The sequence below is a fragment of the Calonectris borealis genome, chromosome 8 (assembly GCF_964195595.1).
Source record: "Calonectris borealis chromosome 8, bCalBor7.hap1.2, whole genome shotgun sequence".
Taxonomy (NCBI): Eukaryota; Metazoa; Chordata; class Aves; order Procellariiformes; family Procellariidae; genus Calonectris; species Calonectris borealis.
This window is the reverse complement of record NC_134319.1, coordinates 19715893-19737192: the sequence shown is the minus strand read 5'-3', so window position 1 is coordinate 19737192 and position 21300 is coordinate 19715893. Positions and strand designations below refer to the sequence as shown.

The 21300-nt window shown below is 40.1% G+C and overlaps 1 protein-coding gene across 3 annotated transcripts in view; it reads left to right on the top strand.

Annotated features, from left to right (window-relative positions):
* Positions 1-21300, top strand: part of BCAR3 (BCAR3 adaptor protein, NSP family member) — a 77681-nt gene that overhangs the window by 51375 nt on the left and 5006 nt on the right. For all 3 annotated transcript variants that reach the window (XM_075156313.1, XM_075156310.1, XM_075156312.1), the window contains exons 4-10: positions 11464-11592; positions 12747-13189; positions 14249-14349; positions 16218-16858; positions 19600-19715; positions 20311-20482; positions 20668-20791. In XM_075156313.1, the coding sequence (XP_075012414.1) occupies positions 11464-11592; positions 12747-13189; positions 14249-14349; positions 16218-16858; positions 19600-19715; positions 20311-20482; positions 20668-20791 (1726 nt within the window). The remainder of the gene's footprint in view (positions 1-11463; positions 11593-12746; positions 13190-14248; positions 14350-16217; positions 16859-19599; positions 19716-20310; positions 20483-20667; positions 20792-21300) is intronic.

The following is a 21300-nucleotide window of genomic DNA, read 5'->3' as shown; positions in this document are numbered from 1 at the left end:
GAACTTGTCCTGATGTTTTAGAATTTTTAAAACTACAAAATACACAAAATCACATACTCATAGAATGGCTTGGATTGGAAGGAACCTTTAAAGATCATCTAGTCCAACCTTCCTGCCAAGGGCAGGGGCATCTTTCACTTTATGCAAAAATGCACTATATGCAAATAAAAAGCCTTTATAAACATTTCGAGCCACACTTATGGAAGTGTCTAAGTAACTTGGGAATTGAACTGTAATCAGGTGGGATATCTAACTACTTTTGAGGATCTGTGAGCTACACCTAAGCTTTTAAATCTTTTTATTTAAAATTTATGCTTGAATTATTCTTTGAATAACGAAGTGTCAGCTCTGTAAATCGCTGTGTAATGTGTATAGATTTTCTGGAGCACTTGCAATGAGGAAGGATGTGAAGGTTGCTATCTTCTGGCCTGTCAGCTTTCAAACTTTGATGGAGGCACTTAAAAGTTGGGAACAGTTGCCCCCTTCTCTCTCCTCCGGTGATTTAGCCTTTTAACTGTCCATTTCTGAAAGTGGGGTGTGGGGCTCAGTCTTTTGGGCACACTGAAAAAAGTGACTCTGCTCAGACTGTCTTCTCTTTCTCATTGGGACAAATGTCAGAAATTAATATCAGAATAGAGAGCTAAAGATGCTCTCCTGTTACTCCTGTAATTAATTTTCATTTGCATTCCAATTTTAAGCGTAAGACTTTAACTCTTCTGTTCTAAAACTTTAAAAATGACATTGGATTTTATTGTTGGCTGTCAGAACAGTTATAAAACCATTGTTCTTGACCATGCATGCCCTTTGTTTAACTTGGCATGAATTTCTAATACCTAAAATAACGGTGGTGTTGTCATAGCAACTTTCCATTTAGTCTAATCCATATAGTCTCTAGAGAAACTGAAACATTAATAGTGTTTGCTGTATGGAGGGTAAAAAATAAACCTTTTATGTAGAAACACATTACAGCTGGGCTCTTTCAAAAATAAGGTTCTATTTAAAGAGATTTGCAGCATTTAAAATAGATTTGAATGCATGTGTTCCAGCATGCAGATTTAGCATTAGTTGAATCTGATGAACTGCTATTTTAAGAAGTTCTGATGGTAGGAAACTGGGGTGTGTTTGCTGAAGAGAAAGTGGTGTAGGTAGCTAAAATCCTTTAGACTTGGTAGTCAAAATCCTCGGGGTCAATGAGTGAGGAGTCACTTTTTCAGTGTGCCCAAATGGCCCAGTGGTGGTCAAATCAAATAAGGTCTGCACCTTGGGGCCAAATTATGTATGTTCCGTGAAATGTCAGAGTGCCTAGGATGGTATAAACACTTGAGCCTAAGTCATCTTCTTACTTAATTTGTGAAAACATACCATTTCAAGCAAAATCAGTTTGTGTAATTAGATGAGATTAATTCTTAGTTTTACTAGTAATTACAATTGTAATGAAATATCAAATTGATCCATAAATAAGCATGCTGAAGTCTGCAGCTACCTGTGAGAGATTGAGATTTTTTGCTGCACCGAGATAAATTCATTGTAATTATGTTGTCCGATTTAATTGAAAACAGTATGTGGCCAAGCTTAGAGGTGCCCCGTTGTGTCCCATCAAAGCACAGGAAACAGTACAGCACTTGAGCACTCACATTTTGCTGTACTTAATTTTAGTGTGTGAAATTATGATCTCAATAGCAGATGTTTGGTTTGTTTTCCCATACGTAATAGAAAATATAATGATCAGTGCAGAAGATCCGAACTTGGATCAACTCATTCTTCCGTCATGATGTGTCAGTACTTTTTACAATCCCATTTGGTTTTAATAGCTGTTTACAGTTAAGGTCAGCTTCTACATTTGAGGAAAGTAAAGGGAAACTTCAAGGCAAGGGGTTCCTGTTTGTGGTTAAAAAAAAAAAGTGAAGAGAGAATTCTAAATTATGACTTACGCCACTTCCAAGCCAAAATATTGTTCATTAATTTCTGCATTTTTTGGAAGTTAAGAATTAAGTTAAGACTAAAACAGTGATAAATGGTGACTTAAAAAATGAAGAGGTCTAAATTAATAAAGTTAACTTTGCCACAAGACAGTTTTTGTAGTTCTAGCTAGTATGGTTGTCATGATCGGAGTGAAAGACCTGAAGTTCAAGTATTTTCATTCTTAATTCTTTGCGATGATTCACCCTCAGCTGAGGCTGCGCAAAAGGGGAAAGCCACTCAAATTATCAGGACTGCCAAGTTTTAAAACTTCCAGCATGCTGATCTAGCTCATTACTGGGTAATGCTATGAATGTGGCATGCGTAAGAAGCCTTTTATAAGCAGCGTATTGCAAGTGCCATCTCTTATCTTGGATGAATTGCAAACACTTTTTATAGATAGTAGATCTTAATTAATATTTCTTCAGTATGAGATGATCTAAATCTGTTTCACTGGCATCCTCAGGCTTCGTGTATCCAGTTTCAGCATGTATGTGGAGGCAGTTGGATTTGATAACATGAGTTTACAAGTCATCACCACCCAGTATTATGGGTCTGCCTTTTTGATGTTAGATTTGTTGTTATTGGAGAGGGCCAGAGGGGAAAAGACTGACTTATCAAAACGATGTGAAATTTTGTATAGCTCCCTGAACTTTGATTCCCCATTGTCTTGCCACTGAGTTTGAGTTTTGATGAGTCTTATACTATATAACTTTTTTCAATTTCCCATGGTAATTCTATACAGTTTATCAAATCTTCACTGCAGTATACCCTCTATCATATAGATAGATAGATAGATAGCAGAGGGACCACGAGTGCTCTATAAGCGATTCCTGTTTGATGAGAATGGGAACATTTTCCAGTAGATATTTATGCATTTAACTTCTTGGTAATACCTTTCATTTAAGTATTTCTCAGAACAAACCAAAAAAACCTACCCAACTTCTAAAATCCTTTAGACTTGGTAGTCAAAATCCTTGGGGTCACCGAGTGAGGAGATTAGTGTTTGGCTAACTCTGAACTCAGGATTTCTCAGGATCCATATTCAGAAATGCAGCTGTCCTCCTAGCTCTAAATGTGGTCACCTAGAAAATGAAGGAATTCTCTTCAGTGTAGTGTTGTAGTGGAAGGTGGATGCAGAGTCCACTAGAATTAAGTCTTTTCATTACCTTCAATTAACATTAGACTGAACTTGGTACTAAAAGCCTTTTTTATTTTCCTCCTCCCAAACAAATATCTCACTTATTAGTTAATAAAAAATTAGTTAGTAAAATATTCATTTTCTGTGAATGTTATGTTCATAGTGGCAGACTGAGAACATGCACATGATAGAGTTTGTTTGATTTCAAAGAGCCATCACAGTCATAGAATCATAGAATCATACAGGTTGGAAAAGACCTCTAAGATCATCGTGTCCAACCGTCAACCCAACACCACCATGCCCACAACACCATGTCCCTAAGGGCCTCATCTACACGTCTTTTAAATACCTCCAGGGATGGTGACTCCACCACTTCCCTGGGCAGCCTGTTCCAAGGCCTGACCACTCTTTCAGTAAAGAAATTTTTCCTAATGTCCAGCCTAAACCTCCCTTGGTGCAACTTGAGGCCATTTGCTCTCGTCCTATCGCTAGTTACTTGGCAGAAGAGACCAACACCCACCTCGCTACAACCTCCTTTCAGGTAGTTGTAGAGCGCGATGAGGTCTCCCCTCAGCCTCCTCTTCTCCAGACTAAACAACCCCAGTTCCCTCAGCCGTTCCTCATAAGACTTGTGCTCCAGGCCCTTCACCAGCTTCGTTGCCCTCCTCTGGACACGCTCCAACACCTCCATGTCCTTCGTGTAGTGAGGGGCCCAAAACTGAACACAGTATTCGAGGTGCGGCCTCACCAGTGCCGAGTACAGGGGCACGATCACCTCCCTGCTCCTGCTGGCCACACTATTTCTGATACAGGCCAGGATGCCGTTGGCCTTCTTGGCCGCCTGAGCACACTGCCGGCTCATGTTCAGCCGGCTGTCAATCAGCACCCCCAGGTCCTTTTCCTCTGGGCAGCTTTCCAGCCGCTCTTCCCCAAGCCTGTAGCGTTGCCTGGGGTTGTTGTGGCCGAAGTGCAGGACCTGGCACTTGGCCTTGTTGAACCTCATACAGTTGGCCTCGGCCCATCGATCCAGCCTGTCCAGGTCCCTCTGCAGAGCCTTCCTACCCTCGAGCAGATCAACACTCCCGCCCAACTTGGTGTCGTCTGCAAACTTACTGAGGGAGCACTCGATCCCCTCGTCCAGATCGTTGATAAAGATATTGAACAGGACCGGCCCCAGTACTGAGCCCTGGGGAACACCGCTCGTGACCGGCTGCCAGCTGGATTTAACTCCGTTCACCACAGCTCTCTGGGCTCGGCCGTCCAGCCAGTTTTTTACCCAGCGAAGAGTGTACCTGTCTAGGCCGTGAGCTGCCAGCTTCTCTAGGAGAATGCTGTGGGAGACAGTGTCAAAGGCCTTACTGAAGTCCAAGTAGACCACATCCACTGCCTTTCCCTCATCCACTAGGCGGGTCACCTGGTCATAGAAGGAGATCAGGTTGGTCATGCAGGACCTGCCTTCCATGAACCCGTGCTGGCTGGGCCTGATCCCCTGGTTGTCCCGGACATGGCTCGTGAGCACCCTCAAAACCAACCGCTCCATGATCTTCCCCGGCACCGAGGTCAGGCTGACCGGTCTGTAGTTCCCCGGATCCTCCCTCTGGCCCTTCTTGTAGATGGGAGTCACATTGGCGAGCCTCCAGTCATCCGGGACCTCCCCAGTTAACCAGGACTGCTGGTAAATGATGGAGAGCGGCTCGGCAAGCTCCTCTGCCAGCTCCCTCAGTACCCTCGGGTGGATCCCATCCGGCCCCATAGACTTGTGAACGTCCAGGTGGCATAGCAGGTTATTAACTTCATCCTCTTGAATTATGATGGAAGTCATGATGGAAGTTTTCATGGTGATTTTTTTATCTTTTCATCAGTAACCTCAGAAGTTGTTGCCTGTTACCTAAACAAGCACACAGAAGTCTTGTGGCTTCAAAATTGCCATTCTCCTATATTAATTCATCTCTCTGATGAGTTCAAGATTTCTTTCCTGTATCTTGGGCATGATGAAAGTTTATATATTATTTGTTCTGTATCTCAACCAACCAATTAAGCCACTAGAAAATAAAAATAAAATCCTGCAGAAGTTGGCAGCCATCTATGCAAAGAGACTTTTACCATCCATTTTGTACCTCCCATTACTTAACATAGCACTTACTATAGTCCTGTGTGAACTTTGTGCACTCTGGAAGATAAGAGAAAACTGCCCCTGTGAAGAACATTGCCACAGTTGTGGTTCAAAATGTTGAAGTTAATCAGAAAATGGTTTCGTGAATTTAGAAACTCCCTTTTTCCCATTAGTTCTTTCTCAAAATAACTATTTCAGAAATAACTCTGTCTATGTATTCTTGTCACTTTGTAAGTTCTTAGCCAATTGTCATGGTTTAACCCCAGCCGGCCACTGAGCACCACGCAGTACTTTTTCGTGCAGGAGAAAATAAGGACTGACAAGAATGTTTTCAAACAAAAATGGAAAGTCTGGTTCCACATGGGTATTCTTTTAAATGCCTAGTGCAAGTCTGTTGGTTTTGGTGGCCGATTAGTAGAGTTATGAGTGAAATAAAATACATTGTACTCATTTTAAATAAAATTAAAACATATTATAAATTGATGTAACTGTATATTTTAAAATGCTTGTAATCATAGTGCCAAACAGGCAGTCTAATCAGGATCACAAGAGCACAGGGTTAGAGACTTACAGGATCTCTGCATCCAGTGAAGTATATTTTAATCCAGAATTGGACCTTTGACAATAAAATGTTCATTTTCTGTATGAACAAATTGATTGCTCTCTAGTGGGTTGGAAAAAGAAGAATTTCATCAATTTTTCACTTTTCCAGATGTTTTTAGTGTCCTGTGTCTGTGCGTCCCCTCCCTTCTTTCTCATTTCACATCTTTGTCTTCCCTCTTGGTATTTCCTGTCCCTGCCCCAGCATCCCCTCCACATTTTCTGTTGATTGGTCTCTGTTAAATTATCCACTTGGCTAAAAGCTATGTAAATCTCACAAAATTTAGTTTTTGCTGAATCACAAAGTATCTCCCATCTCTCCTCATTTATTTGGAGATTCTGTAGGACGTAGTAATTTTACAAGGTCAGAAAGTTGTAGTTCAGAGTTCATGGTGCACTTAAGCAAAGGCCTCCAGTGTTGGAGAAAAGATGGATTTGGAAGAAAGCTGTAATAGACTTGATTTAGATAGATACAGTACATTTATTAAAAGTTTAGGAAAGGTACTGGCTTGACTTATTTCCTCAATCAGATCACACTTCAGTTGTCACAGAGCTGTTCTCATTTATCCCTAATAATTATCTCTTTTCTTTTTTTCTTGACACCTTCAAGGCAACAGGAAATCAGGTGGTTCCAAGGCTGCTTGTTGGGCTAATTTAAATATCAGCTGGCAGAGCTGTGCAAAGCACCAGGAAATAATTGAGATTGGATGGAAATGTGGCCACCTTTAGTCATGTACCTGTAACAGTCCTTGGCTGTGCTTTAAGTAAATAATATTTTGCCAGAAGTATACAAAGAGAGGTGATATGAAATTCTGCATTATCAGAACTGAAGGAGATGATCTAGCATGACAGATTTTGGACCACTTCCAAACTGTGTCTAAAAAGTGACGTCTTTCCCTCATAATTCAAGCTGTTAAAAAAAAAACCAAACAAAAAAACAACAAACAACAACAACCCCCCCCACACACTTGATCACCTTAGAGAGGAGTGAATTAATAACAATTGAGGTAAGCCATGAAAGCTAGAACACGTAAGATGCAACTTTGGGTATATATCTAGAAACCTGTGTGATTCTCCTCTCAGCTATTTTGATGTTCCATTGGTACATGTACTTCACTGGAGTTGTTGCAGATACAAACTGGAGAAAGAATCCACTGCCAGTAGGCAACAGAAATAACTGGGACTTCTATTTTGTTAACCACCGAACTCATACAGTAGATTATTCAGCACAATTAAAAATTATCCAAATCTAATGTGATAAATTGTTAGGATAGTTGACACAAGACCTTGATATAGTGAGTTTCCTTTGGAGAGTGCCAAACATTCAAATGAAAGAAACCCCTTGGATGCACAAACAACAGATTAATGTGAGGAATTCCCATTAAAATGTGTTCACAAGTTTCATAGGTACAGCATATTGTGATAAGTCAAGTCGTCATTAAATTTACCCTGAATAAGATCATATTTTGATGTTTTCCTTCCTTAAACTTTGATATTTTCCAGGTTTTGGTACGCTAGATTAGTAGCGTATTATGCCTAAAAAAATGTAAAATAGTATGTAACATCAAGGGTAGCTTGTTACATCTGTAAGCACAGTTTGCTTTAGTTTAAAGACCCTGAGGTAGAAATCCTTTGTGAAATACAATAAACTTGAGTGGCATTTATTAAAAACACTAAAATAACTGTACTGACTGGAAATTTTTTCCCCCTTCTAAACTCTTGGCTCTCTAGGTTTTCCATTGGGTATGTAAGTAGGATTGAGGGCTTTTGCTGGAGGTTGATAATATTGTGTTGCTAAATAGTTTCATATTTTTCTTTTAAAGACCTGTTCACAAAAACTCAGTATGGCAGGAATATCATAAAATAGCACCAGGACTGGAAACAATGTGACTAAAATGTGAATAAACAGTTCTGGAAAGCAGATACTTAGGGTGAGTTCTTTGTAGGTCAGGAAAAGCATCTGTATTTGAAGAGTTCTGCTGACTTGACTTGCTTTTATATTTCAGGGATCTCTGACAGGGTTGTTACTATTTGGAAATCTTAAAGAATTTAAACTGGAAGCTTCCCTTCGTGTTTTGTTGCAGAATATACTGAAGTCTTTAATTTTTGTCCTAGATTTTTTTTTAATTTCTTTTTACCATCCACTTCACTATCTAATTGTAATGTAAATTCAGGTTTCTTTCTGTCATTGGGTAGGAGCCAACAAAGCGTCTCAGACAAAGGCATAAACTGAGGACTTACTGCTGTGAAGTTAGTGCAAATTTACAGTATACCATTACTGTCCGTTAACTTTTGGGTGCTATTGGGAAGTGAGGCTGAAGTATCTGTGCCACATTGTGTGGAATAGGTCACCTTTTCTTTTAAAGAAAGTCTATTGACATAGCTAATTACACTGTTCTAAGCTTACGCTCTTCCTTATTTACAGACTAACATGCCTGTGTAGGCTGGAGTGACTTGTGAGCCCTTACTTGTATGGTGGGAAGTTCACTGTATGCAGAGATTCTTGCAGGAGCAGAGGCCTTGGGTATAGCATTTAGAATAGAAAGGCACAGGCTGGTATGATTACAGACAGTTAATCGGTCACACTTCTCCTTTAACGAATGTAGGTTGTATAAGAAATCAGTCTCAGCCAACAAAAAACTGTCCAGGAAGACATGCTATTACTAAACTTGCTTACCTAGGCAGTTTCCCCCCTGTGTATTTTGGGATTTGTGCTAGCCACAGGGGTTCTTCCACTAAGTTCAGAGTTGCATAAGGGTTATTTAAGCATGTTTACTTCATTTCAGGAGATGTCTGACCTCTGGCAATCAGAGTATGCTCAGTGTGGTAGACCATGGTGGAGAGGATTTTTAACAAACCAGTAATCATGAATGTTAACAACTTACTTGGTTTGGATTTCTTAAATGTTTTTCTTGTTGTCTTTCTAGATGTAATTCAAGTGCAAGATGTGTCTCATTATGTTCATCTGAGTAGTGAAAAATCCATTTAACCACCAGAAGAAATTCTAGGTTTCTCTGCTGTATTTGTAGTTCATGTGTACCTATAACCTGATCAGCCTGGTTTTTTAAGATAAATCGTGTCAGTACAATGGATGAAATTAGTCCATACACAAAGACCTATCGCTCTTTTTGTTGGCTAAGAATCTAGCTCTCCTAAGCAAATTCAGTTATTGCATTTGTATCCTCTAGTCTGTTCCATTTACAGTGGCTTTGCCTACCACTGAGATACAGTGAGATGCTTTTGGAATGATGGTAACAATTTGTGCAGTAGTGTTGAGTTTTTTAAGATCTCTATTCAGTCAAAAGCATCTTTCAAAAACTTAAATACAGTTCACATAAAAGTAGTAGTTCTTTTCAGAAGGTCGGCAAAATACACAGCTATGAATGTAAAAGATTTGTATACCATTACAATTGAAGGCTGTTGTTTAGATTGGAGGGGATACTTTAAAAGTTCTACAGCCACTTCCTTGCGCTGGGGAAGGTGCTCTTGAAAAGTCTACTCTCAATTTGTGTGCTCTTCACTCTACTTTCAGCTTATGTAAATGCTATAATACTTGCTATCATTCTGTAAGCTGTGGCAGTGAAATGGTTAACTTCTAATTCTGGAATCAATGCCAGTCAGCTTTAAATGGGTACCCAGCCATTTAAGTTGGGAAATAAAGGTGGTAGGCATGTGCCACTAGTCCTTTAGCTACGTTAGTCTGATAGGTCACAGACTTTTGGAGTGGAGGGGGGATTTTTGGCATTACTTGGCTATGTTTTGATACTTTGATATGCTTTTGGACTTGAGCCCTCACCAAGCCTTTTCTATGACTCTTTCTACACCCAGTAACATAATCTCTTCACGTTGTACATGGTTTTATGAAAGGGCCCTTGCAGCGAAGGTCTCTTTTTGTGGCGTGGTTTGTTCCTGCACAGACTTTTCTTCTCGTAAAGCTTGGGAGGAGTTGGTGAAAGACCGTGACTGTACAAAAGCACAAAGGATTTACTCCTTGTTGAAAATTATTGTCGATTTTGAACCACATTTATATGGATAAATACCACCCTGTTATGGTTCGCAGAAGCAAAACTGAGGTGAAAAGTGTTTCTTTACCAGGTTGTTTTTATCTGTTGCCTTCCTGTATAAGCTACTACGATCATTTGTGTTTGTCTAAGAGAAGCCTTAGTTTTCTCTGAGAAAAGCAGAGAGAAGAGGAGAATTTATCTCAGAATTTCTCTGGGTTCCCAGTATGTTTAAATGGTCTTGGCAGCAGGATACCTCTTCTGGCATTATTCCACCAAAAATCTGCTGTCTAGTAATCTGTTGTAATTCAGTTTGCTTGAAATTGCAGGGAGGATTGTTGAAAGAAGTGCTAAATGTATGCCACCTGCTCCCACCGTTAGGTGCTGTGAGTATTCAATATGAAGAAGAAAATGCTATAGAGAGCAGTGTTCACGGAAAGAATAGGATTGGTGGGCGAGCATTCCCAGCTCTTTTTTAAATAATGCATGTGTTGCATATTTACATCAGTGTGTCAGTGAAGGGAACCTGTGAGCTTTGGCTCATATCCAGAGCTAAGAAAAAAATCCATAATGCCCTGAGCAAAAATGTTGCATTTTAGTCTGCTTTCCAGCTGGAGGCTCCTCTCTTTCTTCATCTTTCTTTTTTAAAATGTACTTTCTTTTAAGAGAGGACATGCTCTGATTCTTTGATCAATATAGAACATGTTCCCTGCAATGAACCTGTTTCTCTTGGGTATCTTAGGCTTTTTAAACTCTTCAGCAACAGTAAAGACGGGCTGGAGTCCCCAGCCCTTGGAGAATGTAAGGAAGTCCAAAGAACTTCCCTCCACTGAGTGCTTATGAAAGAGTACATGACAACTCACTAGAGAAGATACTGCACCTTACTTTGTTAGCAACGCTGCATCCACAAGGACTAATGAGCCAGAGTGGTCCAGCATGGAAGCTGTACTCCAAGAAGAGCTGAAGATTGAAATTTTCCAGAAAATCTTATAGTAGTTGTATAGTGGTGATGGAGATATCTCCAAGCAGATCTCTCACTTTTTGTGCTAAGGGGCAACAAGAGCTTTTTTCCCCTTAAGAAGGGAACATCTTGGACATACAGATTTAATGACCATTAGAAGTAAGCCCTTTAAGGTTGAAAATTTACTTTAGCAAACTTTTTTTTAGTGCAACAGAAATATTGAACAACTATGTATGTCCAGGTTAGCCTGTCTTGATGCATTTGGAATGTTCTTAACTGGATAGGTTCAAAGGGGGTGGAGGGAAAGAATCTGATTTTAAAATGAAGTTTAAACAGGAGAAAGAATATTGGAGCAGGGCATTTGGGTCCAGCTCCATTTTTTTGGGTATAGTTAGAATTCTCATTGGGAAGAGGAAGTAAGAGAATTGACCTTGTAGGTGTGTCATTATTAGCTTGGTGTACAGACAGAACACTTTGCACTGCTCTGTGCAGTGTGTATAACAATCATGTTATCTCACTGAATGCTGGATTTTGCAAATACAATCTAGAGAGCGAAGCTAAGCCAGCCTGCTAAAAACAGCACCTGCATTCCAGTGGCTAGTGCAGATCATGTGATGGAAGTTATAACCCAGGTAAAATGTTAATCACTAAACTTGGCACCGTTGAAGCTTTTAATCTTTTATTGCAGTTTTCTAGGGAGAGGCAAGTTATGGACAACAGCCCAGAAAAACTGAAGAAGGAGTTAGAGGAAGAACTGCAGCTCAGTAGTGAAGACTTGCGTAGCCATGCCTGGTACCATGGACGTATTCCTCGGCAGGTACGTGATCTTTACATTGCCAAATGTGCTTTGAGCTTTTATAGATAATCAGAATTGCACTGAAGTACTATACACATCTCTGATATCTGCACTAATTTAGTAGAAACGTAATGCTTATTCATGTAAAAGCTATGGTATTTATCACAGCTTGGCATAAAATAAAGGAAAGATTTAGGGCAGACACTGGTGGAAAATGTAGATATTTCAGGATTTGTGTGCACTGAATAAAGGCGGAAACGGAATTTAAGCTTCATATGAGAATACTATCCCTACATATTGTTCAGACACACTGACATTAATTTGGTTCAGTATTCTTAACCAAAGTTAAAATGTTCTTGTTTATTTTCTTTCTTGCACTTGGAGTTTGAGGGAGGTAAAAAAAACCCACAACAAAATCTATGCAATAACTTCATTTTGATCCTTACAATCGTAGCTAAAAATATGTTAAAAGCTGTTGTTGGATTGGAGCTTAGGTTCCCAGAGCACCTGGAGCTCCCCCTGCGGGCCTCCCTCCGGTGTGTACGCGGCTCCCACCAGAGCTGCGAGCTGCCTGCTGCCCTTCACCTAAATAAGGAGAGCAGGCACAGCAGCCACATACACTGCACTTAAGATTAACTGTCAGGTGCGTAATTTATCACATGAAAGAACTAACTCAAAACAGAAAAACAGGATTTTTCTGACTCTTCCTAGTACTATGCAGTATTCACAAAGAATAAAAAATGAAAGCTTCTGTCCCTTAAGGTAATAATGAAAGGACAATCTTTGGGGTCCTGTAGTAATGACTTCTAAACTTTAGCATGACTGTCTATTCAGATACTCTAAAATCCTGAGTCATTGCTTTCCCTTCATGCCGTATTTTCCATTAGCAAACTAGAAGAAATATATATGCAAAAGTGGGTCATTCTTCTGGCTGCTGGGCATTTTCCAGGAAGCCCTTCCATATCTTTGCTGTGGGATGAGCTCTTAATTTTAGAATTGGAGACATCATTCTTCTACCACACTTCATGCTTTGCTTTGTATTTCTGGCTTTGTGTGTCCTCCCAGGGCAGCCAAATGAAGTCTTCTGTTTAAGAATATATTGTTGCGATGTGTTGTTTGACTACTTGTTTTCTGAATTTTAAAGTATTTTTTTGTATAATTCTTTTTCTTCTAAGGTGGCAGAAGGCCTAGTTCAGAGAGATGGAGATTTTCTGATTAGGGATTCTCTCTCCAGTCCTGGGAACTTTGTTCTTACCTGTGAGTGGAAAAATACCTCTCAGCATTTTAAAATCAACAGAACAGTTCTAAGACTCAATGAAGCCTACTGCCGTGTTCAGTATCAGTTTGAACTTGAAAGTTTTGACAGTATCCCCGGCTTAGTTAGATACTATGTTGGGAATCGCACACCAATATCAAAGCAGAGCGGAGCAATTATTTTTCAGCCTATCAACAGGACTGTGCCTCTCAGGTGTCTAGAAGAAAAGTATGGTGTAACTCCAGTCCGACAAAAAGAGCCAAGTATCCCTGAAAGGAAAACAGAAACTGCAAAAAGGCTGAGTCTTGGTATGTCCAGCATGCAATCCCCGGAGCAGAGCATACCCAGAGGAAATCTTCTGAGGTACTTTAATTTTGCTGTCCTTATGGAGGGAAATGAGGCAACTCTGTCAGCTCCCCCTGTAGGTGATGTGAATTTTCACTCTGATTTCAGATTGGAAGACTAGGTGTGAGGGTTTGCTGATTTTTAGCAAAGGATTTTTTAGGGCCTGATTTTTGAAACTTCCTGACATCGTTAAGAAGATGCTAACTACTTTGTAGTTATGGGGCTTGATCTTTAGCAAATTTAAGCTACATTAAGGAGGTAAAATAAGTGGGGATGGATGAAGCCATGATGTAAGTGGCAAGGCTGCATGCAGTCTTCACCCATCATGTGACCCAGAGCATGCCCCAGGTTTATGGGGAGGCTCTTACTCCTGATACTTGCGTTAGAATAGTGACAAAATAGTGCTTCCTGAATGCCGTTCGATTAGCCTGGCAAAATAAAGTAATTCTAGCAGACTGGTAAATGAGTGCAATAATCAGATTCTGAAAATATCTTTGGAAAAACAAGATGCATGTCTGCAGTTCCAAAGGGACTAGTTGCTTAAAGGTGGTGATGGCTTTGGCTCTGGTTCTCCATTTGCAAATTGATGCATATTGGGGAGAGGGAAGGGATAATTCATTTTAAATCCACAGAGTGAGAGCAAATGCAGACTTTGGAAGCACAACAGCAGTGCAACTTGTTCTTCAGTGACTTGGCAAATATTGACTAGTATAAGACAAAGGATTAAAATAAAATCTTGCTGCTGCTCCAGAGAAGTCTTTCTTTCCATATTTGACTCCTGCAAGAAAAATACCAGATGTGGGATAATGGATCCTAATTTCAGTGTCCAAATGAAATGTTCCATTAAAAAGTCTCAACATTCAAAGAAACATCCTCACGAATGCTCTAGGGTCACACGTATTATAGCCCATTTCATTGCTACCACAACAGCATGAAGTACCTTTTATTCTTATAAGCTGCCCAAGTGGACAGCTAATGATTCTTGCCCTGGTTGTGATATATTCTGGCAGTTAGTTACGTATGTTAAGAGTGTTGGATATATTTATATGTTTTTGTTTGCATTTTTGTTTACCCTAGAAACAAAGAAAAAAGTGGTAGCCAGCCAGCTAGTTTGGATCATGTTCTGGAGAAAAGATTCCCTCTAAAGGCTCACCAGTCAGAGAGCTATCTGCTAATAGGTATGTTTTGTAATTAAATGTTTCATACTTAGAATCTGTGTGCGCCCAGGTGGTCTGTTACACTTCAGACCAAAGTGAGACTGTTGAGTGTTCTGAGTACTGTACATACAGTTATATTTAATGACCAGTGTAAGCTGTGTTAGCATACTGATTGCTCTTTAAGTCATTGGAAGAGGTTTTTTATTTACAATGCACCAGCTAGTTGATAGGCTGCAGTTACAATGCACCTACCTTAGCACACAACTCAGCAGGCTTCCACACCAAAAAAAGACAGCTACAGTTGGCATTAATATCCTTTTTGACTGTATTACCTTTCCTCACTTGTGCTTTACAAGAGCTGACTTGTTTCACTCATGTCATTCTGACAGAAGTTTATTACGTAGAAATGGTGTTTCATGGAAATCCTGGTAACTGCTTTTTCTCAGGGTAAAGTAAGCAGATGTGGTAGCGTTCCTCACCAGGAGAAAAGCACTACCATGGCTTTTGTACTCAGTTCTGTCCTTCTGTCTCTCTCAATCTCTCTCTCCCCCCCATCCCTTTTGCTTTTCATTCCTTTCAACACCTTTGCTGCTGTCTGGTTCCACAGGCACTGTTATCGTCTTCCTCCAGTGATACACGGTGTACCAACACTTGATCAGTTGTTGATCGTGGCTTTTTCTTTCTCAGATTCTTCAGAGGTTTAAGCAATTGTTTCCAAACTAACATACTGTGTAAGGAAGCTTGCAATGATGCATCTATTCCCACGTGGACGAATTCTAGTGTTTGACTGCCAAGGCTGCTAGTCATTTTGAATACGGTAGCTGTTAAAATTTATAGTGCCTATTGTGGAAAGACTTCTCGAGACAAAGATAATATTAAGTATTTGTATAATGAGACTGTATTTTGATAGAAAGGGTGTGTTCCTATGTTTAACAGTGGAATGGACAGACGTTCATAAAACAAATTTCTGTCCATCTGTAATTGAATTGATTATCTTATTCCAATCCATGGCTGCAAAAACTTTTCTTTTGGTACTATAACAGTTAACCTGAAGAGTGCTGCTGTGCATTTTGTCATGGGGTCCTCCGAGCAGGTTCTGGTGTCATACTGCTTATGAGTGGTGACAGGCTGTGATTTGCAGGTTTTGTTGTCTGCATAAATTGAGAGCCAGCTGAAAACAAGCGGTAAACCCACATGATGCAACTGGCTACTTTGCTGTAGATACCAGCAAATGCACTGAGAACTACAGATTGGGAATGTCTGATATAGGGTTCAGTCCTATATTGGATGCCGAAGTTTGCATATGCAATGAGTACAGGGTGAGGTAGAAATACACGGAAGTATATAAATGTGTTTCTCCAGCTCTTCAAATCAGCCACTGTTTAGCAAAAAGATTAGCATCCCTGAAATTCATTCCTTCCATACCTTATTGCAGGTTCAGGCTTGACTTTGGGAAGCTTTTCTTTCATCTCAAACTTGTCATTCTCAGAAATGACTCATCTTTTATGTGGTGTGGCTGGAAGTTTCTGGTTTTATAGCCTAGATCAGGTTACAAAGAAACCTCCTATTCCAGGCCATGGAGACTATCCAGCTCTGACAGTATAGCCTATGTATGCAGCAGGGACTGGAATTATTGTCAGCATTACCACAGAATAATATTATGGTGCAGCTGTTCTGTGTATTTGGGATTTTGGGAGGATCAGCAAGTGAATGGAATTTGCTGGCTAGTTCATTCCTCAAAATACAATTTCATATACATTTTTGTCAGCAAATAATTGACATGGTCTGACAATATTTTCCTCTGAAAATAGCATTAGGAGATGAACCCTGGGATAGGCATCAGGAATTGTGTATGTTTTGGCCTTCTAAATTACTGTTTTCCCCTGCAGGTTCAAGATATCCATCTCGATTACTTGAAGCAGATGCAGACTCCTGTCCAAGCTGTCCTGCATTTAGAACAGGCAGTGAACCTTCTCTAAGCCCCACAGTTGTTCAGAAAGTCACCTCTGAGTCACAAGTAGGGGAAGCTCTTAGAGGATCAGACAGTCAGCTCTGTCCAAAGCCTCCACCTAAACCCAGCAAAGCACTCCTGATGAAGCCCCCAGATTCTCCTTTGGCTCTCCACAGTTCAGAAGGACACTATTGTGAACTAAGCCCTGCCAGAGATCCTGCAGCAACAAAACAACATTTCTGTCAGAAAAACAGCTATGTGGAACATCTGACACGAAAGGAGAGGGGAACACACTCATTCAGGAACTCTGAAACAAACTATTTGATCCTGGAAGATGACCCTACAATGAACTCTGCAGATCCTTTAGAAGCTTCAGCTGAGATGGCTGAGGAAGACAGCATCTTTTCTGCACCTGTTTTTGAGACAGTGTCTAGTTTTAAACCAAATGATTTTGAATCCAAACTACTTCCTCCTGAAAACAAGCCATTGGAAACATCAATGTTAAGAAGAGTTAAGGAGCTTTTCACCAACAACAATCCAAAGATTATTGCACAGCATATTCTTAGAATGGACTGCAAGGTAAAAAAAAAAATAATTTTTTTCTTGCATTTTATTTTATATTGTGCAAGTTTAGACTTTTTAAAGAACTGATTTGAAAAGATTAATGGGTAGATTTGCAGCTAATGTAATAAATGTATTTACTTGCTTGCGGGAATTTTTAGGGTGGTGGGGTTTTTTTCCATTTGAAGAACAAGAATGTTAACAAACCCTTTGGACTAAAGGTCTCCCACCATCCTTGACTTTAGACTCAAATTCTCAGTGTTCCATACATCTTTTTTATCTCCTATTGATTGCTGTATATCTGTGATTCAGCCTTTCTTCTATACTGCAGGAAGAGCTATCTATGTAAACCATTGTGAAAAGAACTACTCGTGACAGGAAATAGCTAGTTAGCTTGCAAGGGCAAACAGTAGACAGACATTACCTGGTTGCCATACTGCGGGCCGTAATGTAAGAGATTCAGTGGAACTTCTAAAACTAGCTGCTCTTCTGATCTTTGTCTGAGTCTCTGTCTTACAGCTGGATACGTGGTGTGGGAAAATAGCTATCAGGACTTCTGCATTTCTCTCCTATGAGAGAAATATATTGTTAGTGGAATTGTTTAGAAAGATAAAAACACAAAGAACTATTTTTCACAATGTAGACTTCTTTCAGCTGACAGGGCTTGGAGATCAGCTATCAGATCAGAAATAGGGAAAGACAGGAGAACTAATCTCCTTATGAGATGATGACCTTGTGTAACAGAAGAAATGCAACTGCAGTTGAATCTGCACCACTTTGCTGGGATGACTGAGTGCTGTACCTGCCTCAGAGCAGCTACAGGAACCAAGTGTCATGGGCTTTGTTGGTTTTGGTTGGTTGTTTTTTTAAGAGAAGCTTGAGAACACATGGCTGCTTACTGGGCAACTCCATTGCAGACAAGAAAGGAAGTGGGAATGGTGGTGCTCCAGAAGAAATAGGTCTGTAGCACTCTCCTAGTGCTGCTGCACCGATTCACACCATAGGTCTGGGAAGGGAGCAGTTCACCGGAGCACCAGTGGGATGAGTGTGTGTGAGTGCCTGCCAGCTGCTGGGTTCCTGCCAACAGCTTCTCTCCTCAGTAGCAGCTTTGGCTGCTGCTTAGTGAGGCTTCATGCAGACATGGCGACTCAGAAAAACTCAGCTCCACAACTGCTTGGTCTTTTCAGAAGTGATAGATTGTAGCTTCTTTACTATGGTTCCAAGAGTAGTAACAGCATTCTCTTAACATTTTAGTTCCAAAATTCACCTTTTCCTCCTTCAACCTAGTAAAAGACATTCTGGTTATTGTTAATATATTGTTCAAGAGTATGTTGCTTGAAGGCATAGGATATGCATGCCTTCAGAGAAGTAGTAAGGGTTTTTTTTAATATATATATATTATATTCAATTAGCTCATTATTAGTCTCCTTATTTTAAATCCTATAGAGTTTGGAATGGGGCCAAAGAAACTGGCCTCCTGAAAGTGTGGGAGCCTGTACAATTAATTAAGAGTCACTGGAGTGTTTTACAGAAACAGATTTTTGGATTTTGGAGCAGGAAGAGTAACTAGCTGGGACATGTAGAGAAGTCTATTTTATCTTCATCTTGCAGTGCTGAGAGCCAATGATTGTCATTCATTGGTAATTTGTTGCATGCTACTGCACTGATAAGAACTGCATGATACAGTGAGATTGGCACGTGAACTGGGCCAGAATAAATGCTTTGTATTGAGATCTGCGATAAGGCTGAAGTTTGTAGGTATTCTCGCAGCATCAGTAACTCAATTTGCCTTTTAAATAAATAATGAAATTTCTAATAATGAAAGAAACACCCATATGGTAAGTGATGGAGTGAATATCTGCCACTTGCATGCCTGAGAGGGCTTCTTGTGACGAAGGAGTAGCAATCAGTGTGTCTTCAGGGGCTTCGTATCACTCCTGCGTCTCTAGAAGTGAAACAGGTTTCTCTAGTGCTAGATTTTGTACCAGTGAGGCTTGTTGTGTGGCCCAGATTGCTTTCATCTTTTCATAACCAGGAAAGCCTGCTGATAGGTGTATCAGAAAATAGCAGGCAACTTGGTTTGTAAATGCATCAACATACAGGCCTTAAACCAGCAGATAATCTCACATTATCATATTTATGTGGTTTTGCTTGTAATTAGCATATATATTTGTTATTGATATAACCGGTAGCTAATGCTGTATGTTTAAAAAGCAAAGACAAATTGGTGAGGGTGTCAACTTCCACATACTGACTTCATTAGGCACTCAACATTCAGTGTCCTCCTTAAAGTCCATTAATCCTTATGTGAGGACCCTATGGTGTAATCCAAAAAGATTCTGAGCAGTTGTCTTTTTAGAAATGAAGGCGGCAAAGCAAATGTGTACATCTCTAAGGCCAAAGAGCAGTGCCACTCTGACAAGGATCCGGCCAAGAGAGCACCACATTTCCTGGAGCTTGCATATGAATCTCCTTCTGGAAGTGGAGGATGGAAGGTTGATAAAGCATTTTGTTTACACCTTTTGTATGTTTTCTGATGGCTGAATCGTGCAAAAAAATATTTTATTGGTCCTTCTGTGTAAGGCGATGAATGTGCATAAGTTAGTTAAGTTTTTCTTAGATGACTGTATTCTAATGTTGCCCGCTGTGCATTTAGCTCTATATGCCTTGCACTAACCTGGAGGACCTCTATGGGGCTAGAGGTTTTTTTGAAGTAAATTAGTTTCAAAAACTCATGCACAAATTTTTGCACTTGACAGGTGGCAAGGATACTAGAAGTTTCTGAAGAGATGAGGAGGATTATGGGAGTGAACTCTGGTCTTGAACTGATTACCTTGCCTTACGGACATCAACTGCGCCTTGACCTAATTGAAAGGTAAAAGTTCCTGTTACTCATTTCCAGGGCAGATGGCCAGAAGATCAGATCATTGCTACATTGTATTCTACATTTCCTCAAAGAATGCTCTCCTGCACGTTTCTGAATTCATGCGTACAGAAAATAAATTTAGTGAGATGGCATATAACTTCTTTTTGCATAGGAAAAATTCCTTAAGGTCATGGGGCAACTCCATGCAGGTAATACAGGGAAAGGGGAATTGTATTGAAAGGAGGTTCCTTAGAGCTGCTGAAAATCCTCAGCTCTCCTTTAAGAGCTCAGGTGAACTAAAGTTCCGGGGACCTATAATCTAGCTGAGCGTGTAAGCGTGCAAGAGATTGAAGGTAGTAGCCTTCTGCAACTGGGGAAGAGGCTAGAGGATCTAGTAAAGCAAAAAAAATGATCAGCAAAGCTTTCTGTAAAACCTCTGCACAAGTTAAGGGGGAACAATTAGAGCCTTCTGTCCCTGAGCTAGCACACCAAGATACTGAACTATACCTTTGAATTGAATTGATCTTCTCTGAACAGGTGTACAGCATAATGTATTATTAATTTAATAATTTATAACCAGTACTATAAATTGCTTTACTTACAGGCACAATACCATGGCAATAGGAATAGCTGTGGATATTTTGGGTTGCACAGGAAATCTAGAAGACAGAGCAGCAACATTAAACAGGATCATCCAAGTCGCAGTGGAGCTGAAGGACTCGCTGGGGGATTTGTATGCATTTTCTGCCATTATGAAAGCGCTGGAAATGCCACAGGTAAAAATCTGTTTCTCTTTATTTTCCAAAACATGGAGTTGCTTGATGGTTTATTTAATTTAATTTATGCAATTTCTTCAAGACTAGAGAGATTATCAGAACAGAAAAACTTCTAGCAGTGTACTTTTCCTGTGAATTGCTATGGCGTCAATAATGGGTATTCTCTATTTATTTTGTTTGAACAGGTCACTAGGTTAGAACAAACCTGGACCTCTCTAAGACATCGTTATACCCAGACTGCCATTATGTATGAAAAACAGCTGAAGCCATTTAGCAAAGCTTTGCATGAAGGACAAGATGAGTGGAATAGTGAGTATGAGCAACACTGGTTTCTATTTAACTCTCCCACTAGCGATTTCCTCTGTAGGGAGATAAGGCAGCTGCTGTTTCGATAGCTGTGCATCATATATGTTAAAATGACTATATGAACTCATATAATGTACTATAAGACAATGAAATAGAAGGAAACAGTCTGCCAGCCAAATATCAGTATGTGCTTGTGTGCATGCACCCATACAGAATGTAACATTCTGCCCAAACCCACACTCCCTCTTTGTGGAGCAGAAATGGAGATGCTCTGCATCATCTTGCCTCAAAGACAGGAAAAAATCTTTTTCTTTCTCAGAGGAGAGTTACTTCTGGCAGATTCTGCTTTTTATTTGCTTTGCCTATTGGATCAGAGGATGAATCCTCAAATACAAAGAATGGGTTAGTCAGGTAATTCCTCTGATCACATCAGGGGCTCCTGCATGAGATTCTTTGCAGCTCTAGTCTCCAAAGGGGTGCAAGGGGGAGACAACATTTCTCTGAGTGTTTCT